General features: G+C 38.2%; 1 protein-coding gene across 3 annotated transcripts in view; it reads right to left on the reverse strand.

The window, feature by feature from the left end:
* Positions 1-22,266, reverse strand: part of AOAH (acyloxyacyl hydrolase) — a 177,653-nt gene that overhangs the window by 150,639 nt on the left and 4,748 nt on the right. For 2 of the 3 annotated variants that reach the window (XM_061197920.1, XM_061197921.1), the window contains exon 3: positions 6,545-6,640. The exons of the other annotated variant lie outside the window; for it this stretch is intronic. In XM_061197920.1, coding sequence (XP_061053903.1) covers positions 6,545-6,640 — 96 coding nt within the window. The remainder of the gene's footprint in view (positions 1-6,544; positions 6,641-22,266) is intronic. 3 annotated transcript variants of the gene reach the window in all.

The raw sequence follows: 22,266 nt of genomic DNA on the forward strand, positions 1-22,266 counted from the left end.
AGTTAAACCTTGCCCGTGACCAGGAAGGTACAAGAGCATTTAATTTCTACAGAATCAAAAGGACTTGGAACAGCGTAGGGAAAAAAAAGTATGGTCATTCCCCAGGGCAAAGGAAGGTTAAAAAAGGAACAATAGGTGTATCCACATGTGTGGGTGTAAATAAAACCTAGAACATCCCAAGTTGTAAGTCACTCTTATGTTTATCATCACTTCGTTTCTCATAAGAAACTTTTGAGGGGGTGGTTATTTTTACCCTCATTCTATGGGAAGGAACTTTGAGGTTTAGAGAGGTAAGGCTTGCCCAAGAGCACAGTGGTTCAGTAAGAGATTAAAGTCTTCTACCCCAAAAGCCCAAACTATTTGTAGTATGCATTTCAACGTACTTAGGACATTTTATTTGATGCCTCATCTACCTCAGGTATGGCAGGTATACACTAACTACTGATTAGAAATTTGCAGCACAGTGAGGTGAACTGACCACTGAGATAGTTTTGTAGCTATGTGTTCTGGGCTGCATGTAGATTTTCAGAACCTACAGAATGTGAGGAGAGCTGCCTTCCTCATTTTAAGACGACATGAGTTTTTAACTATCATACTCCATGGAGATAAGATTTCTGCACAGGTGACCCAAGAAAGTGAAGTTCTAGCAAGACTCTGAGGGCATATAAGTCTACTGACCCCTGGTGAGAATGATTCCATTAATCATTTTCCATTAACAATTCTGAGATTCTTCCAAGGTGTTTACTAATGAGAGCCAGAGGCAAATGCAGTGGGTGAAACTGAAGGTCAGAAATACTTTGCACAATTCGAAAAAATTGTCTTCCCAGGCATTGGAAAGACCCGCATGAGTTACTGAGTGATTATTCTCAAGAATGTTGCTTGCATGGTTTCTCTGCTAAGGTTATGTTTTATATACTTGTTTAGCTTTGGAGATAAAAGCAGTACTACTTAAAAATAATTTTAAAAATAATAACTGTTTGTTGCTGTGCATATTTTGACTTCCCCTCTCTCCCATTCTCACCAGACAGAAGGCAATACTGGGTGCAGGCAGTCACTGTGGACCAGGCCTATTATGTTTCCTAGAAGGAGAAATCTTTAGCTAAGGGTCAGACTATCTTTGTCACCCTATACAATTCACGTGACCATTCTGTGCACTCTTTCATATCCACAAAATGGAAACAGTAACGCCAACCCTGCCCTTATGTCTGTCCGGTGAAAGAGCGTTTAATCCGAACTGAGTACTTTATTTCTATCTAGAGGTGAATATTAATTAATAAAATGAAAATAACTCCAAATAACCTTATAAATCCTTTGAAATTCCTCCAATTAAAAGGTAACCTTCCACTGAAAAACTGAAATACCAACTTTCCTTCCCTTGGCAAAGTGTTAGCTTCTATTTTACCACCATCTGATTTTCAACCTCTCATTTTACCTCAGCAGACTCTAAAATTTTCTGTTATGAGTCAAAAGGAGCCAAGGTGGAACCTTGAACACCAGCAATCTTGGTTCATGTTGTTTTGTATTTTGCTGGTACATTGGGACAGGATCATCTGAGAAATAAGATTTTTACTCAGCCTTTCATCTTTGAACAACACAACTTTGCTTAAAAAGAGAAAATAAAACTCAAGGTAAAAATGGTGATATCTGTCAGTGTGGTCTATTACACAGAAATGACAACAATCAAAACAAGTCTTAATGATGATTATGACTTTTTAATTTTTCTTCCTTTTTGTAAAATGGTAATAACATTTTCTTCTTTCTCTAATTCAGAGATGTGAAAATATGAAGTAAGGTTTATCATAGATTTTGAATGTTCAATAAAAATGGGGATGGATAAATAAAATATGGGACATTTATATGGTGAAGGACTATAGAATAATTAAGAGGCTTGACCTAAGTCTATATATGTCTTGACACATATAGATCTCAAAAACATAATGGTGAGTGAAAAGCAGAAGTTGCAGAGTGGTATATACAGTAAACATTGATGTAAAACTACAGTCTCCACAAGGGAGGATTCTGGAAAGATGGTGGTGGAGGCAGCAGAGTTTTGGAATTTCACTGAATCTCTACAAAAAAAAAAAAAAAAAAAAATAGAGCTTCTAGATAGGAAAACCAAAACCCCATGGACAATACTTACAACAAAACTAGATATCTCCACGAGCCCCAGAATACAATTAAGGCAACGATAAACCACTCACAATCATGAGACTTAAGGGTAATCAACATCAGTGTGGGAGAAAGTAAAGGGAAGCAAAGGGATGAATAGCAGAATCTCCAAATAGCCCACAGGTATTGGCGACAAAGTATGGTGGGCCAATGAAGAACATCAGCTGAAACTGGGAGGGGTTTTGCACACTGCAATAGCAGATGAGTGCAAAGGACTCAAGGTTATAAGGACTAAAGGGTTTGAGTGGTCAGGCATTTACAAATTCTAGAAACTGATCTACCAGACCTCCCTTCCAGGACAGGGCCCACACTGAGGGGAAACTAGTGGGTTTGGAATCAAAACTGAGTTGGATAGAAGCAAAGTAGACAGAAAATCCAGGTAAAAGTGTGCATAGGGACAGAATCAGAAAATTTCAAAATGCAAGCAGCCATGTGTTTATTTACTTACTTTTTAACACTACACAAAAACAATGGAAGAAGGAGTTCTGTGCATTTGGAGAAGCTACCCTGAGCCACTTCTCTTTCTAAGAGTTTTTGAAAACTAATTTCACATAAAAATGAGCAACAGATATGTATCTAGGTCAACTCCCCTACAAAGTTATTATAAGAAAAAAAAAAAAAAAAAGAATAAGGAACAGAATCACATCCTTACAGATAGCAAAAGCATGCCAGAAAATCATGCCAAAAAAAGGATTAAAACATAACAGTATTTCAAAATGAGTGAGAAGCATTAATAAAATGGTATAAGACATGAAAGAACAACAGAAATCAGAATTGGAAAAATTATTATGGAATAAAAGAACTCAGGGAAGAATACAAGATTATAAAAGTAATGAAATCTAAATTAGAATGAACACAAGAGGAAGGGAATACAATAGCTGACGTTTTAAGAGAAATAGAATATGAAAAAGAGGAAAACCTTCAAGATAAAAAATAAATGAAGTGATAAAAAGTATTCATTCAAGAGATAGGCAAAATCATGAATACAGGCAAAGAAGATTTAAAATATGGTTATTAGAAATCCCTGACAAAGAAAACCAAATCAAGGAAACTGACCAAATACTAAAAACTTTCCTGAAATTATAAAAAATGTATTTGAAGCCACATATTAGTTTCAAAATGAGAGGATAAGAGCACACTGCATGCCTGAGAACATCAATATACAACAGCCGACACCAAGACATAGTCTAGTTAGATGACTAAATTTTATAGAAGAAAAAAAAATCCTTTGAACTAGGCAAAAACAGCAAGTGACTTATAAGAAAAAGAAAATTAGATTATCATTAGGCTTTTAAATAACATATTTAAGACACTTAGGGAAAGAAACTGTGCCAAGGTTTTTTTGGGGTTTTTTTTGGCCACACTCTGTGGCATGTGGGATCCTAGTTCCCTGACCAGGGATTGAACCCAAACTTCCTGCAATAGAAGTGTGGAGCCTTAACCACTGGACTTCCAGGGAAGTCCTTGCCAAGGATTTTTATATCCGGAAAAACACTGACTTTCTAATATAAAGGACAAGCCAGCTTGTTATCAATGTGCAAGAATTCAGGGAATATTGTTCCCATGAGTCCTTCCTGAGGAATGAACTTTAGACAGCACCTCGACTAGAGAGACATCTGCGTAAGGGCTGGTGGTGAACATCAATCTTACAGTTGCTGATGGAACTAAAACTAAATGAAGATGAAAAGGGAATGTATATATTGTACGTAACGGCCATATACTCAAATAATGGAGAAATGAGGCTGTCATGTGTGTAAAGAAGGATAGGTAAATGAGTAATTATGAGATATTTTAATTCTATCAATCCTCCTGTCCTTGAGAGTTAGGACTTTGAGTGTGGAAAGAAGAAGATACAGATATGATACAGAAGAAACTAAGAAAAAAAACCCCTGGAGTCCTGAATTTGAATTTGAAGTGTCAGAATGAACTCATATATTTTATATTAAAATAATACATGTAAATGTATATATGTATATTTTCTATCACTGTCAACAGAAGAAGTCTAGAAAGAATGACCAACTGAGTAGCAATGACATTCCTATGCACCCAGATCATGGTCTTAATACTATTTCCCACTAAAAGAAACCAGAGTTTCTAAGAGAAATGACTGATTTCAAGCCTGGGGTTGGAAATGTACAAGACAGGCTGGAACAACTTGTCACACTAGTTAGTGAGGAAGCTACAAAGACTACTTAGACTTATGTCAAAAGGACCCAGGAGCCAACTTGAAGAAGTTCCTACTGGTCAAAGATGAGAGAATTTGAGCTTTAAAGGGATAATAATTGAAGTAGTCTGAAACTCTTCAAATGTGTATAAATTCATGAGTTCATAATGATACTTTAAAGAAAACCAAGTGACTACTTTGGGATGATACTATAAAGGCAATGAGTTATTTGAAAACTGGCAAGTGAAACAAAAGAATCAAGCATTTATCCTGCCTTTCTTAGAATGAATAATAGTACCATTAGGAACTGTGGGGAAAAACATCCCTAAACTATGATGATGATGAGGGAAACTGTCTCTAATATATTTCAACTACTAAAGGAAATATAATTGATAGATTAGAATAGCACCATTTTGCAACCTCCAATGAACTGATAGACCTAGTCATAGAGCATCAACAGCTGCTAATATCACAAAAATAAAAAAGAGAAAACCACTTATGATGGTCTCCTGTTGAAAGAAAACACCATCACTTATAGCCTTACCAAAGAAATCAAACTGGAGTCTCATCAAGCCTCTGGATCTAGCTGCCAATTTTCAGGAAATACAGAGCACAGAGAAACGTATTCAATCATACCACAGGGATGCCATCAGCAAAATGCAGAAACTCTACACGACAGATTCCACAGCTAAATTATAAGGAAAAGGAAGGGATGAAAAGGAAACTGGTAGATTAAAATCGACTTAAAAGACACATCAAAAATTTAAAAACTGGCCAAGACTATGGTGTCTGGAGATACGCAGTTGGGTGATAAAGCTATAAAGCAATACAAGGAAATGATTATAGTAATCTTCAGGATGTTGTTTTTTTAGGGGGGAGGAGGAATTTATGATGGGTTGGGGCATGTGGATGGGACTTTTGGAGCAGCTACCTATCTGTTCCTTCTTGACCTGTGCTATGTTTACAAGGGTGTTCACCTTTCAATAACTGATAAAGCTCTACATTTATTTTGTGTGTTTTTTAAATTTGTTTTCTTTTACCAAGAAAAGGTTAAAAAATTATCCACAGACAATACTACACATAGTCTATGGATTCATACAAGTGAATGTAAAAGTATAAAATTTGCCAAACCCAATGCCCATCAAGTTCCTATGAGTGGTTCCATCTAGGGAGGTGGTAGGAAAATGTAACTGGGAGTGGGGGAGGCCAAAGGGCATTTCAAGTTTATTTGTTACCTTCTAATTCTGTGAAAATATGTCAAAATCTTAGCAATGGTCAAACTGGGACATTGCAAATACATGTATTTGTGTATTATCCTCTCCCAGTCTTTATTTTTGAATTCTAAAAAAATGAGCTTATGAGTATACATTGAGACTGCATACAATAAATTTTCCGAAAATGTTTTGATGCCATTGACACAACGTCTGTTAAATCAAATATAAAATCGTCATGAGTCCAACCAGCTTACTTAAAAATAATAATGTAGGCATCTTTGAAGAATTAGTTCCTTAACATTAAGTGAATGAAAATTTGACTCTCAAAGAAGTTTATTCATTGTGATTGTACACCTAACAGTATTCTATAAGAGAAACAGAGTCAATATTTTCTTTCTGCTGAGAGTGTAAAAAACTATACAATTTGTTTAAACCACCAATCATTTCCTTCTTTTGCAGGATGTGTAAAGGATTTTATAGAGATCCAGTTCAAATCAATGGAATGTCCCCAGATTATTTTCCCATTTGGAGTTTTAAGATCCATTGTCTCCTCAGCCTAAATAAAGCTCTGTGTTAGAAAGGAGGTGCTTGCATCTGAGAATGTATATGTGGTTAAATTAACATAAATCATTGAAAATTATTCATTATTCATAATTTTGACCTTCTTGGTACTTAAGGCCATGATCACCAGGTGGACAAATCATTATAAATGTGACACATAAAACAACAATCGGCCATTCTACATTTCATTCCCTAAATGTCCACAACAATCTCATTCTGTCATGAGAGAAAATGAATGTCAGGGGAAAAAAATTGCCTCAAGTATTTTTTTGTGTCTTCCTTTTAATTTCTATGAGCTCCATAAGAATATCAACTCACAGAAATAACACAATCAGATTCTCCTCTGTAAGCACATGTAGGGTATAAACTCCCTCATGATGGCTCATGAATGAGAAAAAACGCAGACCCACAACCAAGTGAGCCTTTCTGTATTTACCAGGCAAGTAGCTGCACAGTCTCTCCATTGAGGTCTGGACCGTTGAGTTGTGAACTTGAGCAAGCTGTTCAATCACAGACACCACCAGCACACACCCTGCAAGGGAGCAGAAGTCAGCCATGTCACATGGAAAGCTGTGCTGGAGGGTTGGGGGAAAGAAAGGGGATATATGTGTGTCCTTAAAAACACAAACCTTTCTAAAACAGAACTTTTCTTTGCCATGCTTTTTATAATCGACCATGTGTGTAAATGCACTGAGTTGCAGTGAAATATGAAGTGTGGTAAGAAGATTGTGTATTCGGGGGTCAGAAAGACTGGTTATCAGCTTACCTTTGTCACCTGTAAACTATGTGACTTCGGGGAAGTAATTGAATCTTGCTTTATTTCCATTTCTTTTCGATCACTATCTCCTGTAAATGGGGAGATAGCGCACGGAAGACATTTACAGGAGGTAGTGCATGGAAGACAGCCAGCACTGAGGAGAAGCTCAGTGGAGAGTGGCTCCTTTCCTGTCCCCTCTCCTTCCCTTCTGCAGGACAGCTTCACTGTGAGTAAGATCATTCTCACCCTACACATTCTCAGCCCGTGACCTAGGGTCAGATTTTTAGTTGTAGGAAAGCAGCGGAAATTGCCCAACATTTGGAGTCAGAAGACCTGGGATTGAGTCTTGCCCTTGAATCCTGGACTTACCACCCATCCTTTCTAAGCCTTGTTTTCCTCACTGCAAAGTAAATAAGTTTCCCAAAGGGCTGCTGTGATGATTAAATGAAATAAAAGTGCAAGTGAAGGTGCCTTTGAAATCATACACTATTGTAAAATATTATTTTACCTCCCAGCTATAAAGCACTCTGCTTGAAAGCATGTACCAATATAATAAGTGTCTAGAAGGAACCTTGGATTAAATTAGGAATATAGTCCTTAAGCTACTTTGATGTATGATAAGTGTGAAGGCTCAGAACTGCTAGGCTAATACCCCTAGAAGTTTCTATCACCAGCCTTGATCTCCTAAACTGCTAGGGAAGCCCAAACCTCCTTTGTCCAAAGGGAGGGGACTCTTCTATACACAAGGGGTTGGTTGGTCAAAGATCAGTAAGCCTGAGAAGAAATTGTTAGGCTTCATTTGGATAGGAGGAGTAGTACTTATTGGCAGAGGTTGGTTTCCAAGGAGGCAAAAGAAGGATTACATCCAAAGTAAAGAAGTTCCAGGGTGCCTGGCCCAGAAGTAAGCTCACTATTATCCACCTGCTTAAGGAGCTGGGGACCCAAGTTCACATGCAATGTCATTAAAACCAAATTCCCACTAGGAATCCTTGAGGAAAAGTGGCTGATAACAGACGTGAATAGTACAATTGGGCATTTCTTTAAACCTCCCATAAAATGAGAGATTGCCAACAAAGAGGGAGAGATTTCCACCTTTCTAGACACTGCGACACCTGACCAGGCTCTGGCCTCGTTTGTTCTGTACCCTCTGGTAAAGCTGGGCAAAGCTGGGCTCACCAAATCTGAGATAGTTTGATCTTGATAACCATAGTCTTACTGCTCTGGGAGCACCTACTTCTGGGACATTTATCAACATCAGTTACCAAGGTTGATTGGATGTGCTTTTAACCTGATCCATGCATTGAGGGTTTTATTACATTGCAATGAATTCAGTAGCTGATACTTATTAGCACTTTACAGCCTAAAAAGCATTTTCATATATATTTTGTTTTATTTTAAAAATAACTTTTCAAAAAAGATAGATGCAATGCAATCTCATTTCAGAAAAATTTTAAGATACACAACAGTGTAAAAAAGATAAACATCACTTAAATCACCCAGAGATAAACCAATTTCACTTTTATTTTAAATATATAAAATATGTTTAATATATGGGAATATTTTCAACATTCATAATGCACTATTACACCTTGATTTATGTCCCTGCTAATCACCTGCTAAGTTAGGTGGAGCTAAATACATTTTAATAACTGCAATTGAAAATAATTATAAGCAATTATACTGCAATGTGACAAGAGGATGCAATGTGGTATAGTTGAAAAGGGAGAAGCTTTGGAATAAAAAATAAACTTTTCTTTTTTAAACAAGGTTCAAATACTGGATCAGTCACTTAAAATGGTGTAACTTTGAACAAGTTACCTACCCTTCTGGAACCTCTTTTTAAGAGCTTAGGGTTAGAGCATAAGTTCCTTGAGGGCAGGAATGGGGTCTTAGTATCTCTAACTTTGAGTGCCTGACATAAGAGCCTGGTTTGGAGGAAGGAGATAAGAGATGTTGGCTGACTCGAAGCCAACTGACTGGAGAACCAACCAAGGGACACTTCAGTTGTCACTTGCTGGGGACCTCCATAGGAAACGGTTAATGGATGCAACTGAATTTGTGTTCTGGCTCAGTCATCTCACTGATGACATTGCTTACTCTTTGTTCCATCTCATTACAGGAAAAGCCTCCACTTTTCATCCTGGTGTGAAACAACCAGCGCCCTCTCTTAAGTCAACCAGCAGATTCTATAGCAAATGGTCATGATGTGCAGCTCAGGATCAAAGAAGAACGCGGTGGAGATTGAGTTGAGATCTTGAATAGCAATCACTTCATATGGAGTCTTATCAATGAGCTGCAGCATTTGGCACCCAGAATGGACTTGAAACACAGGTATGTATTTATTTTCATCCTTGGAGTGGAAGGATGAATGCAAAGAGAATTGTGCTGCTTGAGACCAACCTGCTTCTTTGTACTTACAGATATGGGCTTTTCTTTCACTCAGAGCAATCCCAACAAGGACTCATGACTTTTGTGGCTCCTTAGCACTGCTGGCTAAAATTGGAAATCATTAGATAAATAAAAAGGAACCAAAAAGAAGTCAGCTGTCTCTGAAGATTGGGTGGATCTTGCCACTATCGCCACTCTGCCTAGTGAAGAGTTATTATGATCAAAAGGACCCTGCAGAAAAGCAGGTAATGGGGCTTGAAATATGTAAATGCCCATGTTGGGCTCAGCTTTGATTTGAGTCCTGCTCACTTGGACATCCCTGCCCATTTCCAGCGAGCTCAACTCCCATTGGATTGTTAACTTAGGGTCTGCAGTGAGGTGTGTCCTGAATCCTTCAGCAGCAAGAATGGAGAAACCGACTTTGCTATAGTTTCTAATAAGAGCTTTTACTGTCTTGACAGGCTAAAAAAATGTTTTTCCTTGGAGAAATGCATGGGCAGAGTAATTCCTCCCATTATAGACTATTCTCTGGCTGCTAATAAAAGGCCTGGGTCTGCTAAAGCAAGTTTGTCCAAGCAACTGTTCAATTAGGAAGTGATGAGAGTGGGTGAGAACTACGTATTTTGCTCAGTGGTCACCATCTGAAATCTCCCATATGGAAAATCTCTTCTCACCTGGCAACTGAAAATAATGAGTATAATAGAAACAGACACCCCTGATATTGTAGGAAAAGAAGCAAATAGGCCAGAATAAAAACACCTGCCACAGGAATCTGCTTCTAGACACACATCTCAGGTAGACTGCAGACTGTACCACGGAATCCTTTTGAAATGAAACAGAACTCTTGAAACTCTAATTATAACCATATCTGTGCTGGCTGGAAATTCAGCCAACTGCAGAGAGCGGTCTAGTAGATTTCTCATTTGTCTGAAGCCTACACTTCATTGAGAAGCCTTGAAAGTACCTGGCAGTTGTCAGAACCAGGGTCGGCATGATTACACTCCATTTTTGACCCTGAGTCAGGGCATAAATAATTCATCACATGGCTAGAATGTTCTCTGCAGATTTCAAAGGGTTTTGCATACATTATCATCTCATTCAAACTTCTGAACAACTCATAGATGTAGGAATTACTGTTCTTATTATCGTATAGACCAGCAATCGGAGGCTCAGAGAGGTTAGATGCCTTGCCAATTATGTAGCTAGTGAGCAGGGGAGCTGGGACTGGAACACAGTATGTACTGAGTCCAGGCACCATGCTGAGCTGTGAGTACACGCCGAGAACAAACAGATATGATTCCTGCCCTCTCAGAGATCATACTCTATTAGGGAAAAGTGATTATAAACATGTAAGCACGCATGCAATTATAAATAATTTTAGGTACTATGAAGAAAAGGAACAAGGTGAAGTAACAGAGGGCAATGAGGACGAGGTGGTATAAACACTAACTAGAGCTGATAGAGAGAGAAGGCTTCTCTGAAGAACACACACAAAAATGGCTCATATAATGGAAAGGAGCAAGCAGGGTGAGGAGCCGGGCAGGCTTTGTAGGCAGGAGGAGCTGGTGCCTACCTTATGGCAATGAGACTGGGAAAACCTGACATTAGGGGATGAGGTGCAGGCATAGGTGGAGGTCAGGTCTGTGGGTTTTGTAGATGGCAAAGGAGGTAGGGATTCAACCTGAGAGGAATGCGAAACTGTGAATGGGCTTTGTGGAGAGGGCTGCTGCTATGAGATCTGTGTCTTTAAAATATCATGCTGGCTGTTATGAGGAGGAAGGATCTTGGGGGCGGAGAGATGAAGAAGGAGGCTATTTTGGTCCTGGAGAGAGGTGATCACTGATTGGATAGAGTAATGAGTGGCAGTGGGGATGGAGGAAAATGGACAAATCTGGAATCTGTTATGGAGGCTGACCTGATTGGATTTATTAATAAATTGATGAGAAATGTGAGAATCAAGGATGACTTGTTTCTGGTTTGGGCCTTAGAGAAGCGTAGAGCACAGGTCTTAGAGTCACACCACACCTGGATTTGGGCCCCTGCACCCCTGTTGGACCAGCATGACATTATCAAGTGCATTCCCCATCTGATGCCTCTCTCCCCACCCAATGCCCCTCCACAAACACCTAAATTCTGTTCTCAGATTTCGCTAATTGGGTGGGAGCAGAGGATATAGTTTTATATGTTGTCATTCTAGTCAACAACATTTATCCCAGACCTTTCTCATGTTGGTGAAGAGAAAAGGAAATAAGAAAGAAAGGTAGGAAAACAATCACCCAAAATGACCCTACAGCCAGCTTTGTTTCCCTAAAATATTAGTTATCAAGCCAGAGATGGTAGCACACAGCCCAGGTATGAACACTGCAACTTCACTTTTTCTTCTGCATCCTCCTCTCAGTCTGGACATGGATAGGGAGAGTGGGTAGGAGAAGAAAAGAGAGTGGAAGGGAGGAAAGAGAAGGGAGAAGTTATGGTACAGCAGAGACTGAAGAATTTGTGGTTCAGACAGACCTGGGTTCAAATCTTGCTTCTATTACTTATGAGTTGTTGTATTTGGCAGGATGGTTAAACTCTCTGAACCCAGATTTTGGTACCCACAGAATAGAATAATAAAGCCCTCTTGTGTGGTACATTAAAAATGGCCACAGACTTTTTATACTTCCTCCCATGAAGAGGTGATATCTATTTTCCAGGCTTTGAATCTGGCCTTGTGACCTTGCTTTGATCAATAGAACACAGAAGTGAGAGCATGTCAGATCCAAACCTAGACCTCAAGAGGCCTTGCATCTTCCCTTTTGTCCTTTTAGACCTTCACAGCCATGAGCTTGAGCTAGCCTGCTGGAGAGGCTACATCAAGGGAAACCCCAGTAACAGTATGCCAACTACCAGATTCGTGAACGAGGCCATTCTAGATATCCAGCCCCTCTCATTCCACCATCTACCAACTGAGTGCAGCAGCAGAAGTGAGCCTAGCTGAGATCAGCTAAAGGGCCACCCAACACTGCCCAGTCACAAAATGCCAACGCACAGGATTGTGAGCTAATAAATGATTGTTGTGTAAGTGTGGAGTGGCTTGTAATTCAACAAAGGCTGTCTGAAACACCTGGCAATGCGTTGTGACGATTAAATGATACAACACATAAAATGCACATGGTGCCTGGCAAGGAGCAGATGTCTAACAAATGTTAGTTTCTATCCCACCTACCGAGACCACCACAGGGCAAAGACGTATTCTCCATGATTCTTTAAAATAGAAGCTCAGAAACTTATTTTTGAAAAACATGTTGTATTATCAACAATCTTTTTACTTTTCTATGGTTGAATTTTGTTTTATTGCAGACATCTCTTATTTTCAATATATTTGGGCAGATTAGCCTCTGTGTCCTAACCCAACCATCACCTGGAACATTGCTTTTATGAGAAAATGCTCAGTGAGTTCCAAACTGCCAGCTCTCCCAAGAACATTGGCAGTGAGAGAGGCACTATATTGGACAATTACTGGTGAGAACAAGGCTAAGGGGCATCCATGGGAGAGCAGAGCCCAAGCAAAAGCAACAAGAGCAAATTAGCAGACTGTGCTGAGAAACGCAGAACGGTGGGCTTGGCTAATTTAGAAATATATAAAAAATTAAAAATAAAAAAATGAGAGTGAAGACACAGGAAGCCATTCCATCCTGTTCTTATTCAACACATCCTTACTAGCACCCACTATGTGCTCAGAAGATTGAGGATACAAAGGAGAATAAGAGAAGCCACAGAGCAGTAGGGAACACTGAGGATTAGAAAAACAGTCTGGTCATTGTAACCTGTAAGTGCTTGGTGGAGGGACTGTTAGTGCTTTGGGAGCATAGAGGAGGAAGAAAGTAGGAAACTGTCACTGCCTTGGGTAAGCAGTGACAGTTTCCTGGAAGAGCTGACTCTTTTTTTTTTTTAACATCTTTATTGGAGTATAATTGCTTTACAAAGGTGTGTCAGTTTCTGCTTTATAACAAAGTGAATCAGTTATACATATACATATATCCCCATATCTCCTCCCTCTTGCATCTCCCTCCCTCCCACCCTATCCCACCCCTCTAGGTGGTCACAAAGCACCAAGCTGATCTCCCTGTGCTATGCGGCTGCTTCCCACTAGCTATCTATTTTACGTTTGGTAGTGTATATATGTCCATGCCACTCTCTCTTTGTCCCAGCTTACCCTTCCCCATCCCCGTATCCTCAAGTCCATTCTCTAGTAGGTCTGCATCTTTATTCCCATCTTGCCCTTAGGTTCTTCTGACCATTTTCTTTTTTTAAAATTTTTTTTAGATTCCATATATAAGTGTTAGCATACGGTATTTGTTTTTCTCTTGATGGGAGGAACCTGTTCGAAAGAAAAAAGGCAGGAAAGGCCTTCAGGAAGAGAGTAGTAGCATTTCTAAGGACTTGGATGTGAGAAGGAGAAGAGTTGGCCAGGACTAGAGCCCAGGCTGCATGGGAAAGGAAGAATGAGAGTTAGGAAGGTGTTAGAACATGAAAAGCCTTGAAGGTCAGATTACAGAGCAATGGCTTCATGCTCTAGAGTGCAAACCAATAGTTTTCAAACATTTTGCTCTGAAGCCCCAAAAGAACTTTGAAAAACTATGTACGCTTCTACATTTTAATGGATGTTAAAATATTAATGGATATCAATTTCATTAGTTGCAAAATTCCAGGAAGATTGTAAATATTACAATAGAAATATTACATTAGTCTTCTATATGTTCCTAAAGGAATCTAAATACTATAGTGACTTATACCAACTCTCATCTACTTAAAAAAATATATGATCAAATTCTTCTTTCACAGTGAAAAATTTACATTGATAATTCCTCTCCTTGAATTCATATTTCAATAAAAATCTACTTCATTGAATTTTTCTTCCACTAGAGTTTTATCCCAATGTAATGTATTTTTATGGTTGGAAGTATTTTTTCACACTATTATACTTCTTAACACTAAAAATATGTATAAAATTTAAATAAAAACTTTAATTTCTTATGAATAAAACCCTAGAAGTACTTTAAAAATTCTTCTGGATAGAGTTTTCTTTATTAGTAAAATTAACTTATCTAAGCAATATGTATTGCCAATTTGATAAACAGTTTCTAAATAATAAAAGCAAAATTTTCTTGGAATTAAATCTCTTAATGAGATGGTTGGGCCCTTTAAATTAGTACCTATATCTGTTTAAAAATATTACTTATTCATGTAAACAAACAAGGTTCATGTCAAGTATCATGTTTGTTTTTCTTTTTCTTTTTTTCTTTTCCTTTTATTTAATTGAAGTTTAGTTGACTTACAGTGTTGTGTTAATTACTGCTGTACAGCAAAGTGATTCAGTAATACATATATATATATTCTTTTTTTAATATATACTTTTCTATTATTGTTTATCATAGGATATTGAACATAATTTTTGTGCTATATGATAGGACCTTGTTGTTTATCCATTCTATACATAAAAGCTTACATCTGCTAACCCCAATGTTTTTATTTTTCATTTTTAAAGAGGTAAGTTCTGAGGAAACATGCTTACTTAAATAAGTAAATGAGACTGGAAGGACTTTTGATATGGTGATGTCACTCAATTCTTTAACTCCTTCTAAGTTAAATGTCAAAAATCTGAGAGTGAGCTATCTTTGAAAATTATTTAAGTCTCCCTTCAATAGTGTTGAAAGCAAAGAACTAGAAACCACCTGCCTTGCAAAAATGTTTGTTACCCAATCAATGGAGTCTTTCACTTTCTCAATTTCTGAGAAATATAAAAAACAAGTTTTACTAAGACTTATATTTTAATTTTACCTACTACAATTTCATTGAGTGAGGCCTTGTTAAAACCTAATATACTTAGAAAGAACTGGCAAGTTGAAATATTGTTCTTTTCAACACACTTTTACCTATACAATATTTTAAGTAAAATTCTTTATCTTATTGCATACTTCATAGATATTTTTGTCAAATGTTGGAGCTGCAGATTTAGTTCATTCAAACTATGAAAAATGTCCTCTGTATAAACCTAAATAGCAAAGTCAGATCTTATTATCAAAGAAATTAACCAGATTTTCTTTCAGAAAAAGTATGACTTTATTTTTCCATTTACTTCTGTATTTGAATTCTAAGATAGATAGAGGATGGATGAAAAGAAAAAGATGGATGATTGGGTGAGTGGGTGGATGGATGAATGAATAGATGGATGAATAGAAAGAAGGGTAGACAGATGATGAATAAATGGATAGATAGGTGCATAGATAGAAAAATAATCTTAGACTATGCCCAATCATTTTTATCCACAAACTTACCTGCTAACTTGAAAAGTTCCCACCTGCCAACTTGAAAAGTTCCCACCTGCCAGCAAAGGCTTACTACTGCCAAATTTCTTACAAATATTTTGTTGAAAGAAAAAGATGTTTAATTTTAGATTGTCTACTTAACAATTCAAACTTAGAAGTTAAACAGAACAATAAAAACAAGATCCAAACTCTATAAATATAAACCTAGATGGTTTTGAAAGGAAATATACCGGAATATCAGTAGTGATCATCTGAGTTTTGGGAGTACAGTTGATTTTATTCTTTAAAAATATTCTGTATTTTTAAAGATCTCTATAAAAATTATATATTCTTTTATAACTAGAAAAAAACCCAATAAATTGTATTTTATCAAACAATTTCTCATTGAGTAAGCTTTTTAATGTTGACTTCTACCTCAATAAATTTTAAGAAAACATGAAAAGACCTTTGGACCTTTGTTCTTGCAGCTCTCCGCTAGGTGTTTTCACAAACTATATCTCATTTAATCCTCACAGCACCCTCATGAGAGTGTTACTTCCCATTTTACAGATGAAAAATATGAAGCTCAGAGAGGTTAAGCAATATATCTAAGGCCTTTCAGATAAGCAGGGATTCAGCTGCTCACTGGCTAGCTGGTAATTCCAATCCAGATCTATTGAACCTTGAAATTTATACACTGCTGAGTGTCACACTGCATACATTAAAATTTTGAATTTTGAAAGTGAAAATTATCAATCATGTTAATTAAAATAATCATTGCTATACTGAAGTCTATATGATTTGTGAATATTGTTTCCCAATATTCTTTTCACTTTCTAATGATGTTTTGTGTGGAACAGTGTTAAATTTAATAAAGTACATGTTATCAATTTTTTTCTTTTTGTATAGTTCTTTTGATGTCATATCTAAGAGTCTTTGCCCAATCCAAAGTCACACAGATTTTTCTCTTGCACTTTTTCTAGAAGTTTGTAGTTTTAGCTTTTACCTTGAGGTCTATGATCTATTTTGAGTTAATAATCGTGTGTGATTTGAAGTAAGGAATCAGATAGTGTTAGTTCTCCAACCGTGTTCTTCAAAAGTTTTGTCTATTCTGGCTTCTTTTCATTTCCATATAAATTTTAGGATCAGCTTGCCAATTTCTACTAAAAAAAGGATGTTACAATTTTGAATGGAACAGTGTTTAGTCTATAGATCAATGTGGGGAGTATTGCAATCTTAACATTATTGAGTCTTCTGATCCATTAGTGGGAAGCATCTCTCCATTTCTATAAAGCATCCTTTAATTTCTCTCAGCAATGTTTTGTAGTTTTCTATGTAGAGTAATTGCATTTCTTTTGTTAAATTTATTCCTTAGGATTTTTTATTATATTGTGAATGGAGTTGTTTTCTTAATTTCAGTTCTTCAATGTTTGTTGTTAATATAAATAAATATAATTGATTTTTTATATTAATCTTGAATCCTGGGACCTTGTTAAACTCTCTTATTAATTCTGGTAGTTTTATTGTAAATATCTTAGGATTCTCTACATTCAGGAACATGTTGTCTGAAAATAAAGACAGTTTTACTTATTCCTTTCCAATTCACATGTCTTTATTATTTTTCTTTCTTTATTAAACTGAATAGAATCTTCAAAACAATGTTAACTACAAGTGGTGAGAGTGGACATCCCTACCATGTTTCTGATTTTAGGAGGAAAGCATTCAATCTTCCATCATTAAGTATGACGTTATCTGCAGGGTTTCATAGAAGCCCTTTATCAAGTTGAGGAAGTTCCTTTTTCTTTCATAACTTGTTGAGAGGTTTTAACATGGGTGGGTGATGGATTTTGCCAAATAATTTTTCTATTTCTATTGGGATGATAATGTAGTTATAGCCTCTGTTCTACTAATTTGGTATATCCTATTAATTGACTTTCGGATGTTAAAACAACCATGTATTCCTAGGATAAACCCCACTTGGTCATGGTGTATAATCTATTTTACATGTTGCGGGATTCAGTTTGTTAATATTTTATTAAGGATTTTTGCATCTGTGTTCACAAAGGATATTGATCTGTTATTTTCTTTCCTGTGATGTCTTTGCCTGGATTTGGTATTAGTGTAAAACACAGAATGATCTGGGAAGTCTTCCTCTTATATTTTATGAAAGAAAGGAAATGTATTCAAATGGGTTGGTGAATACATTCAAGGTTGCATCTAGTTCTCAAGTCTCCCTCAGTTTTCACTTTTCTTAGGCTCTTTCAGGTCTTCACAACACATGTACAGTTTCCCAATCAATCAGGGTTGTATGGAGACCTCATCTTAGCCCTTCTATAATGTTCACATTACCAGGGTCTCCCTGTTAAATTTCTGGCTGATCTTCATTGTCCAATCTAGCACCAAAACTCTGAGTTAGCAAAGCTGCAGTTTCTCCTTGTTAATTCCCAATGGAGTCCATCACTTTTAGCCAACAAAGCCAGGGATCTTTGAATCCTGGTTGAATCAAGTCCGCCCCATTAGCAGTAGACTTACTGGTTTTTGCAGCCAGTTTCACAGTGATGAAACTACTGTTCTCACTAAGCTGAGGGCAAGTGTAGATGTAGCAGCTTCAGGCAAAAAGGTCAGAGTCTTACTGTTCTTCCTAAAGTTCAAGCAGTTTTTCAAGAATAAACATTCCTCAATTCATTGTGTGCCATTGGTTGATTTTTAGTGTCCTGAAATGGTTGCTTGTGACAGTCTTTCCAGTTTTATGCTTGGTCTTAAATGGACTTTGTCCAGGGAAAGATTCAGATGGGGACTTTGTCCTCTATACTAACATTGAAAAACAACTACTTTATGAGAGAAAGGGTATGGTAGTGGAGTAATTTGTTTTCCTTTCCAAATTCTGAGTATGAAGGCCAGGAGAAAAATCTTGAATATCAAGCCCCTCTCCCTCAAAAACAAAACAAAACAAAAAACGCTTCAACCCACAGCTTACTCTTCATCTATGAATTTCTACTATATAGTCGTGCCTATTTGGTGAATCACTTTGGGACCAAGTCACATCAATTCTCTTTTGCAATACTATCTGGTGTTTAGTTTGAAGACTTTTTCTTTTTAAAGCATTTCTATGAGTGGTAGGCAGAATGATAAGATTACTGTCTCCTGATGCAGAGGCCTTACTTAATCCCCTCCCCTGAGTGAGGGCAGAACCTGTGAATGTGATTGGATATCACTTCTGTGATTGTGTTATGTTCTATGATAAGAGAGATTTTGCATATGTAATTAAGGACTCTCGTTAGTTTACTTTGAGTTACTCAAGGTTATCCTGGGTGGACCCAACATAATCAGGCGAGCCCTTTAAATGTAGAGAGTTTGCTCCAGCTGTTTTTAAACAAGAAAGAAATAGCTACGTTATTAACTTCCTTTGCAAAGGGGCAGCCTCTCAGAGCTGAGAGTGATCCTGGCTGACAGCTCGCAAGCACATGGGACCTCAGCCCTGCAAATCCAAGAACCTGAATTCTGCCAACCACTAGTGAACTTGCGAGAGAACCTGAGTCTCACATCACATGTAGCCCCATGTGACATCTCGATTTCAGCCTTGTAAAACTCTGAGCAGAGAACCCGGTTATATTATGTCCAGACTTCTCATGTGCAGAAACCGTGAGATAATAAATTTATGTTGTTTTAAACTGATGAATGTGTGGCAATTTATTACACAGCAATAGAAAGCTAATACACTATGAAATCTTTTTTCATAAGTGAATCTTCCCTTCAGATATCCAAGATTTGAGAATTTATATTTACATAAGATGTAGATTCACATGTAATTATTCAGTTTACTCAGGTCTCTTTGCCTTATGATAGGTTTAAATGCAGGACTTCCATAGTTTATTTTCAATATTTTTTTTCCTGATTTCCGAAAGAATACATAATCACAACCCCTTTGGGTACTTAGTATGTACCAAGTACAGTTCTAAGTCCTTCATGTGTATTTACTCATTAGCCCTCCACACCACCCAAGGATGCAGGTCCCATGTAATCTCATCTTACAGATAGGGGACACAAGGTACAGAGGGTGAAACTGTGCCCTTAATGTCACATATGTACAGAGTGGCAGAGCCAGGATTCCAATCCAGGCAGTCTGACCCCAGAGCTTAAGCTCTTTTGCTCTTAACTACCATGTCTTACTATTGTTTTTGCAAGCTCATCTAGAAAATGTGGAAAATTCAGAAATGCACTGAAAAGAGATTACAAATCATTTGTAACCTCCTCACTCATAGATAACCATACAACAACTATTGGCATTTTGCTGTTCATCCTATCTGGGAAGACAGCTATATAAATAGAGAGATAGGCACATTATATATAATTTTATGGGGATTTTACTCTGCTTAATGCTTTGCAACATTCTTTTTTTCCCCTCTTTCTCATAGTACATTTAAACTATGATCTAGTTTACTGCCCACCCCTTCACTCCAAAAAAGAAATTTTTCACTTTCTCCTTAAGGAAAAGCATACTGTCCACTTGGATTCTTTTGGTTTTGCTCACTTTGGGACCTTTCACAGAGTTGTGGACCTCTCTCTAGAGTGCCTTTGCGGTCCTTCTCTTCAGGGTTATGCCCCAGAACAATCCAGGAAAAAAAAAAAAAAGGCAAAGGTGAATTTAGTGAAAATTGAGATGATCAGAAACCTACAATCTGTGCCAAGGTTGGGATTAAATTCTGTGATAATCTAAAAATAAAAGTAGGGGATTAAGGAGAGGGGAAGTGTGAAGGGACAAAGTGCAGAAGGCTGCAGCTGGGAACCAGTGGGCATCTGGCTACACCTCAAGGGTCTGCAGGGCCCACGAGGGTGGAGGTGAGCAGCTTGTCAGCAGGGAGTGACCGTGGATTCTGTTGTGACCAGCCCATGAGCTGCACCAGCCATGACACTTCACTGTGGGAGTTCTGAGGGCCGAGAAGTGTCAGGGTGATACACAAGCCCTCCCCAAGGACTGAGCAACCCTCAGACGGGGGGAGAAAGAAGAGAGCCCTGAATTATCCAGAGGAGACTAAATTTAAACACATGAGTGGAAAGATGAAATGTTTTCTGCCCTCAGCAGCAATGGTGGTGGCTTATGAACAAGTGTTCAGATATAGAGAAATAAAGAAAATGAAATTTCTGTACATGTAAATTGTGATCATAAATTTTCAACCTTCTCTGCTGGCTCTGTCTAAATCTTTCCTATTTTTGTCAGCAACATTGTCATTTTACCATTCACGCTGATTGAAAGCTTAGGATCACGTCTTCCCCTTTATCTTTCAAACTATAAAGTCATCTCTGACCACTGTGTGTGTGATGTGGTTCGGGGGGGGAGGAGGTTTTATCGGACAGTGAAGGCATTTTATATATTTAACCAAACATGAATGAGGGAAAATAAAATTTTTTTTTTAAAGCGCTTTAAAAAGCTTCCTCGAGGGCTTCCCTGGTGGCGCAGTGGTTGAGAATCTGCCTGCCAATGCAGGGGACACGGGTTCGAGCCCTGGTCTGGGAGGATCCCACATGCCGCGGAGCAACTGGGCCCGTGAGCCACAACTACTGAGCCTGCGCGTCTGGAGCCTGTGCTCCGCAACAAGAGACGCCGCGATAGTGAGAGGCCCGCGCACCGCGATGAAGAGTGGCCCCCGCTCGCCGCAACTAGAGAAAGCCCTCGCACGGAAACGAAGACCCAACACAGCCAAAAATAAATAAATAAATAAATAAATAAATAAATAAAAAGCTTCCTCGGAAAAACAAAATTCAGTGAATTAATTTAAATATCAATGACTTAGAAACATAAGGATTACTTTGCCCCTAAATCACCCATGTAAAGAAAATAATGTTTTGCAAAAATGAACATGGCTTATTATTGATTTCATAACATTTGAAAAGTGGCAGAAAGAGGCCCTGGCTGCTCCAGCACAGTGGAATCAGAGTTTACTTAGTGATCAAACGAACGTACAGTTCAGCGCAAAGGAATTATGGTAAATTGGGAAAGAGGCCACTGGGGCTTTGCATAGCTTAGTTCTGATTTTGGAATATGTTCAAGGCCATGCCCTCCAGATCTGCTGGTTGGTTGCCCACTGCAAAGGTTCCTCTTGGCATAGGAGCTGGAGTTGTTTGTTTATGATGGGGATGTTGGCTCAATCACTCAATAACTTCTACAGTGGCTCCTTGTGGAGTATCTCTCCAGTCACAAGAGTTCCCACTTCTGTGAGAGCTACCCCCTCCCTCCGTGACCCTGGCAGCCACATCTGCACTGGGAGCTCTCCTCACTCTCCCCTGCCTCTTGTTCAGTGAGCTAAAGACTTAGCCCAGATTCTCTCTGCCAGGATGTTAGATGACAGCCAGAAGAAGAGTCCATCTCTGTGTGGGTTGACCTCTTACGTGCAAACTCTGGACTATGGGAGCCAATGAGTTGGAAGGCATACAGTCCTGCTTTTTGTTTGAAAGTTGTTGGGATTAACAGAAGTCCAAATGACAATTCCTCCTCTTCTCCCACCCCCTCCATGAGGCTCTTCCTCTTACCACCAGCTGCGAGTAAGCTTACTTCACTGCTTCCTAAGACACTTCCACATTTGGCCAGTGACTAAGAGTGCTCCCAGGTCCCCTTTCAGGAGACACTTCCAATCCCCACAGCTGCTGGGCGTGCTGGTGCTGAAGTGCACACTCGACCCACAAGATCATGGTATGACAAAATGGTTATTTAAAAATTTATTACGCAGT

Source organism: Eubalaena glacialis, chromosome 8 (genome assembly GCF_028564815.1).
Source record: "Eubalaena glacialis isolate mEubGla1 chromosome 8, mEubGla1.1.hap2.+ XY, whole genome shotgun sequence".
In the NCBI taxonomy this organism is placed as follows: Eukaryota; Metazoa; Chordata; class Mammalia; order Artiodactyla; family Balaenidae; genus Eubalaena; species Eubalaena glacialis.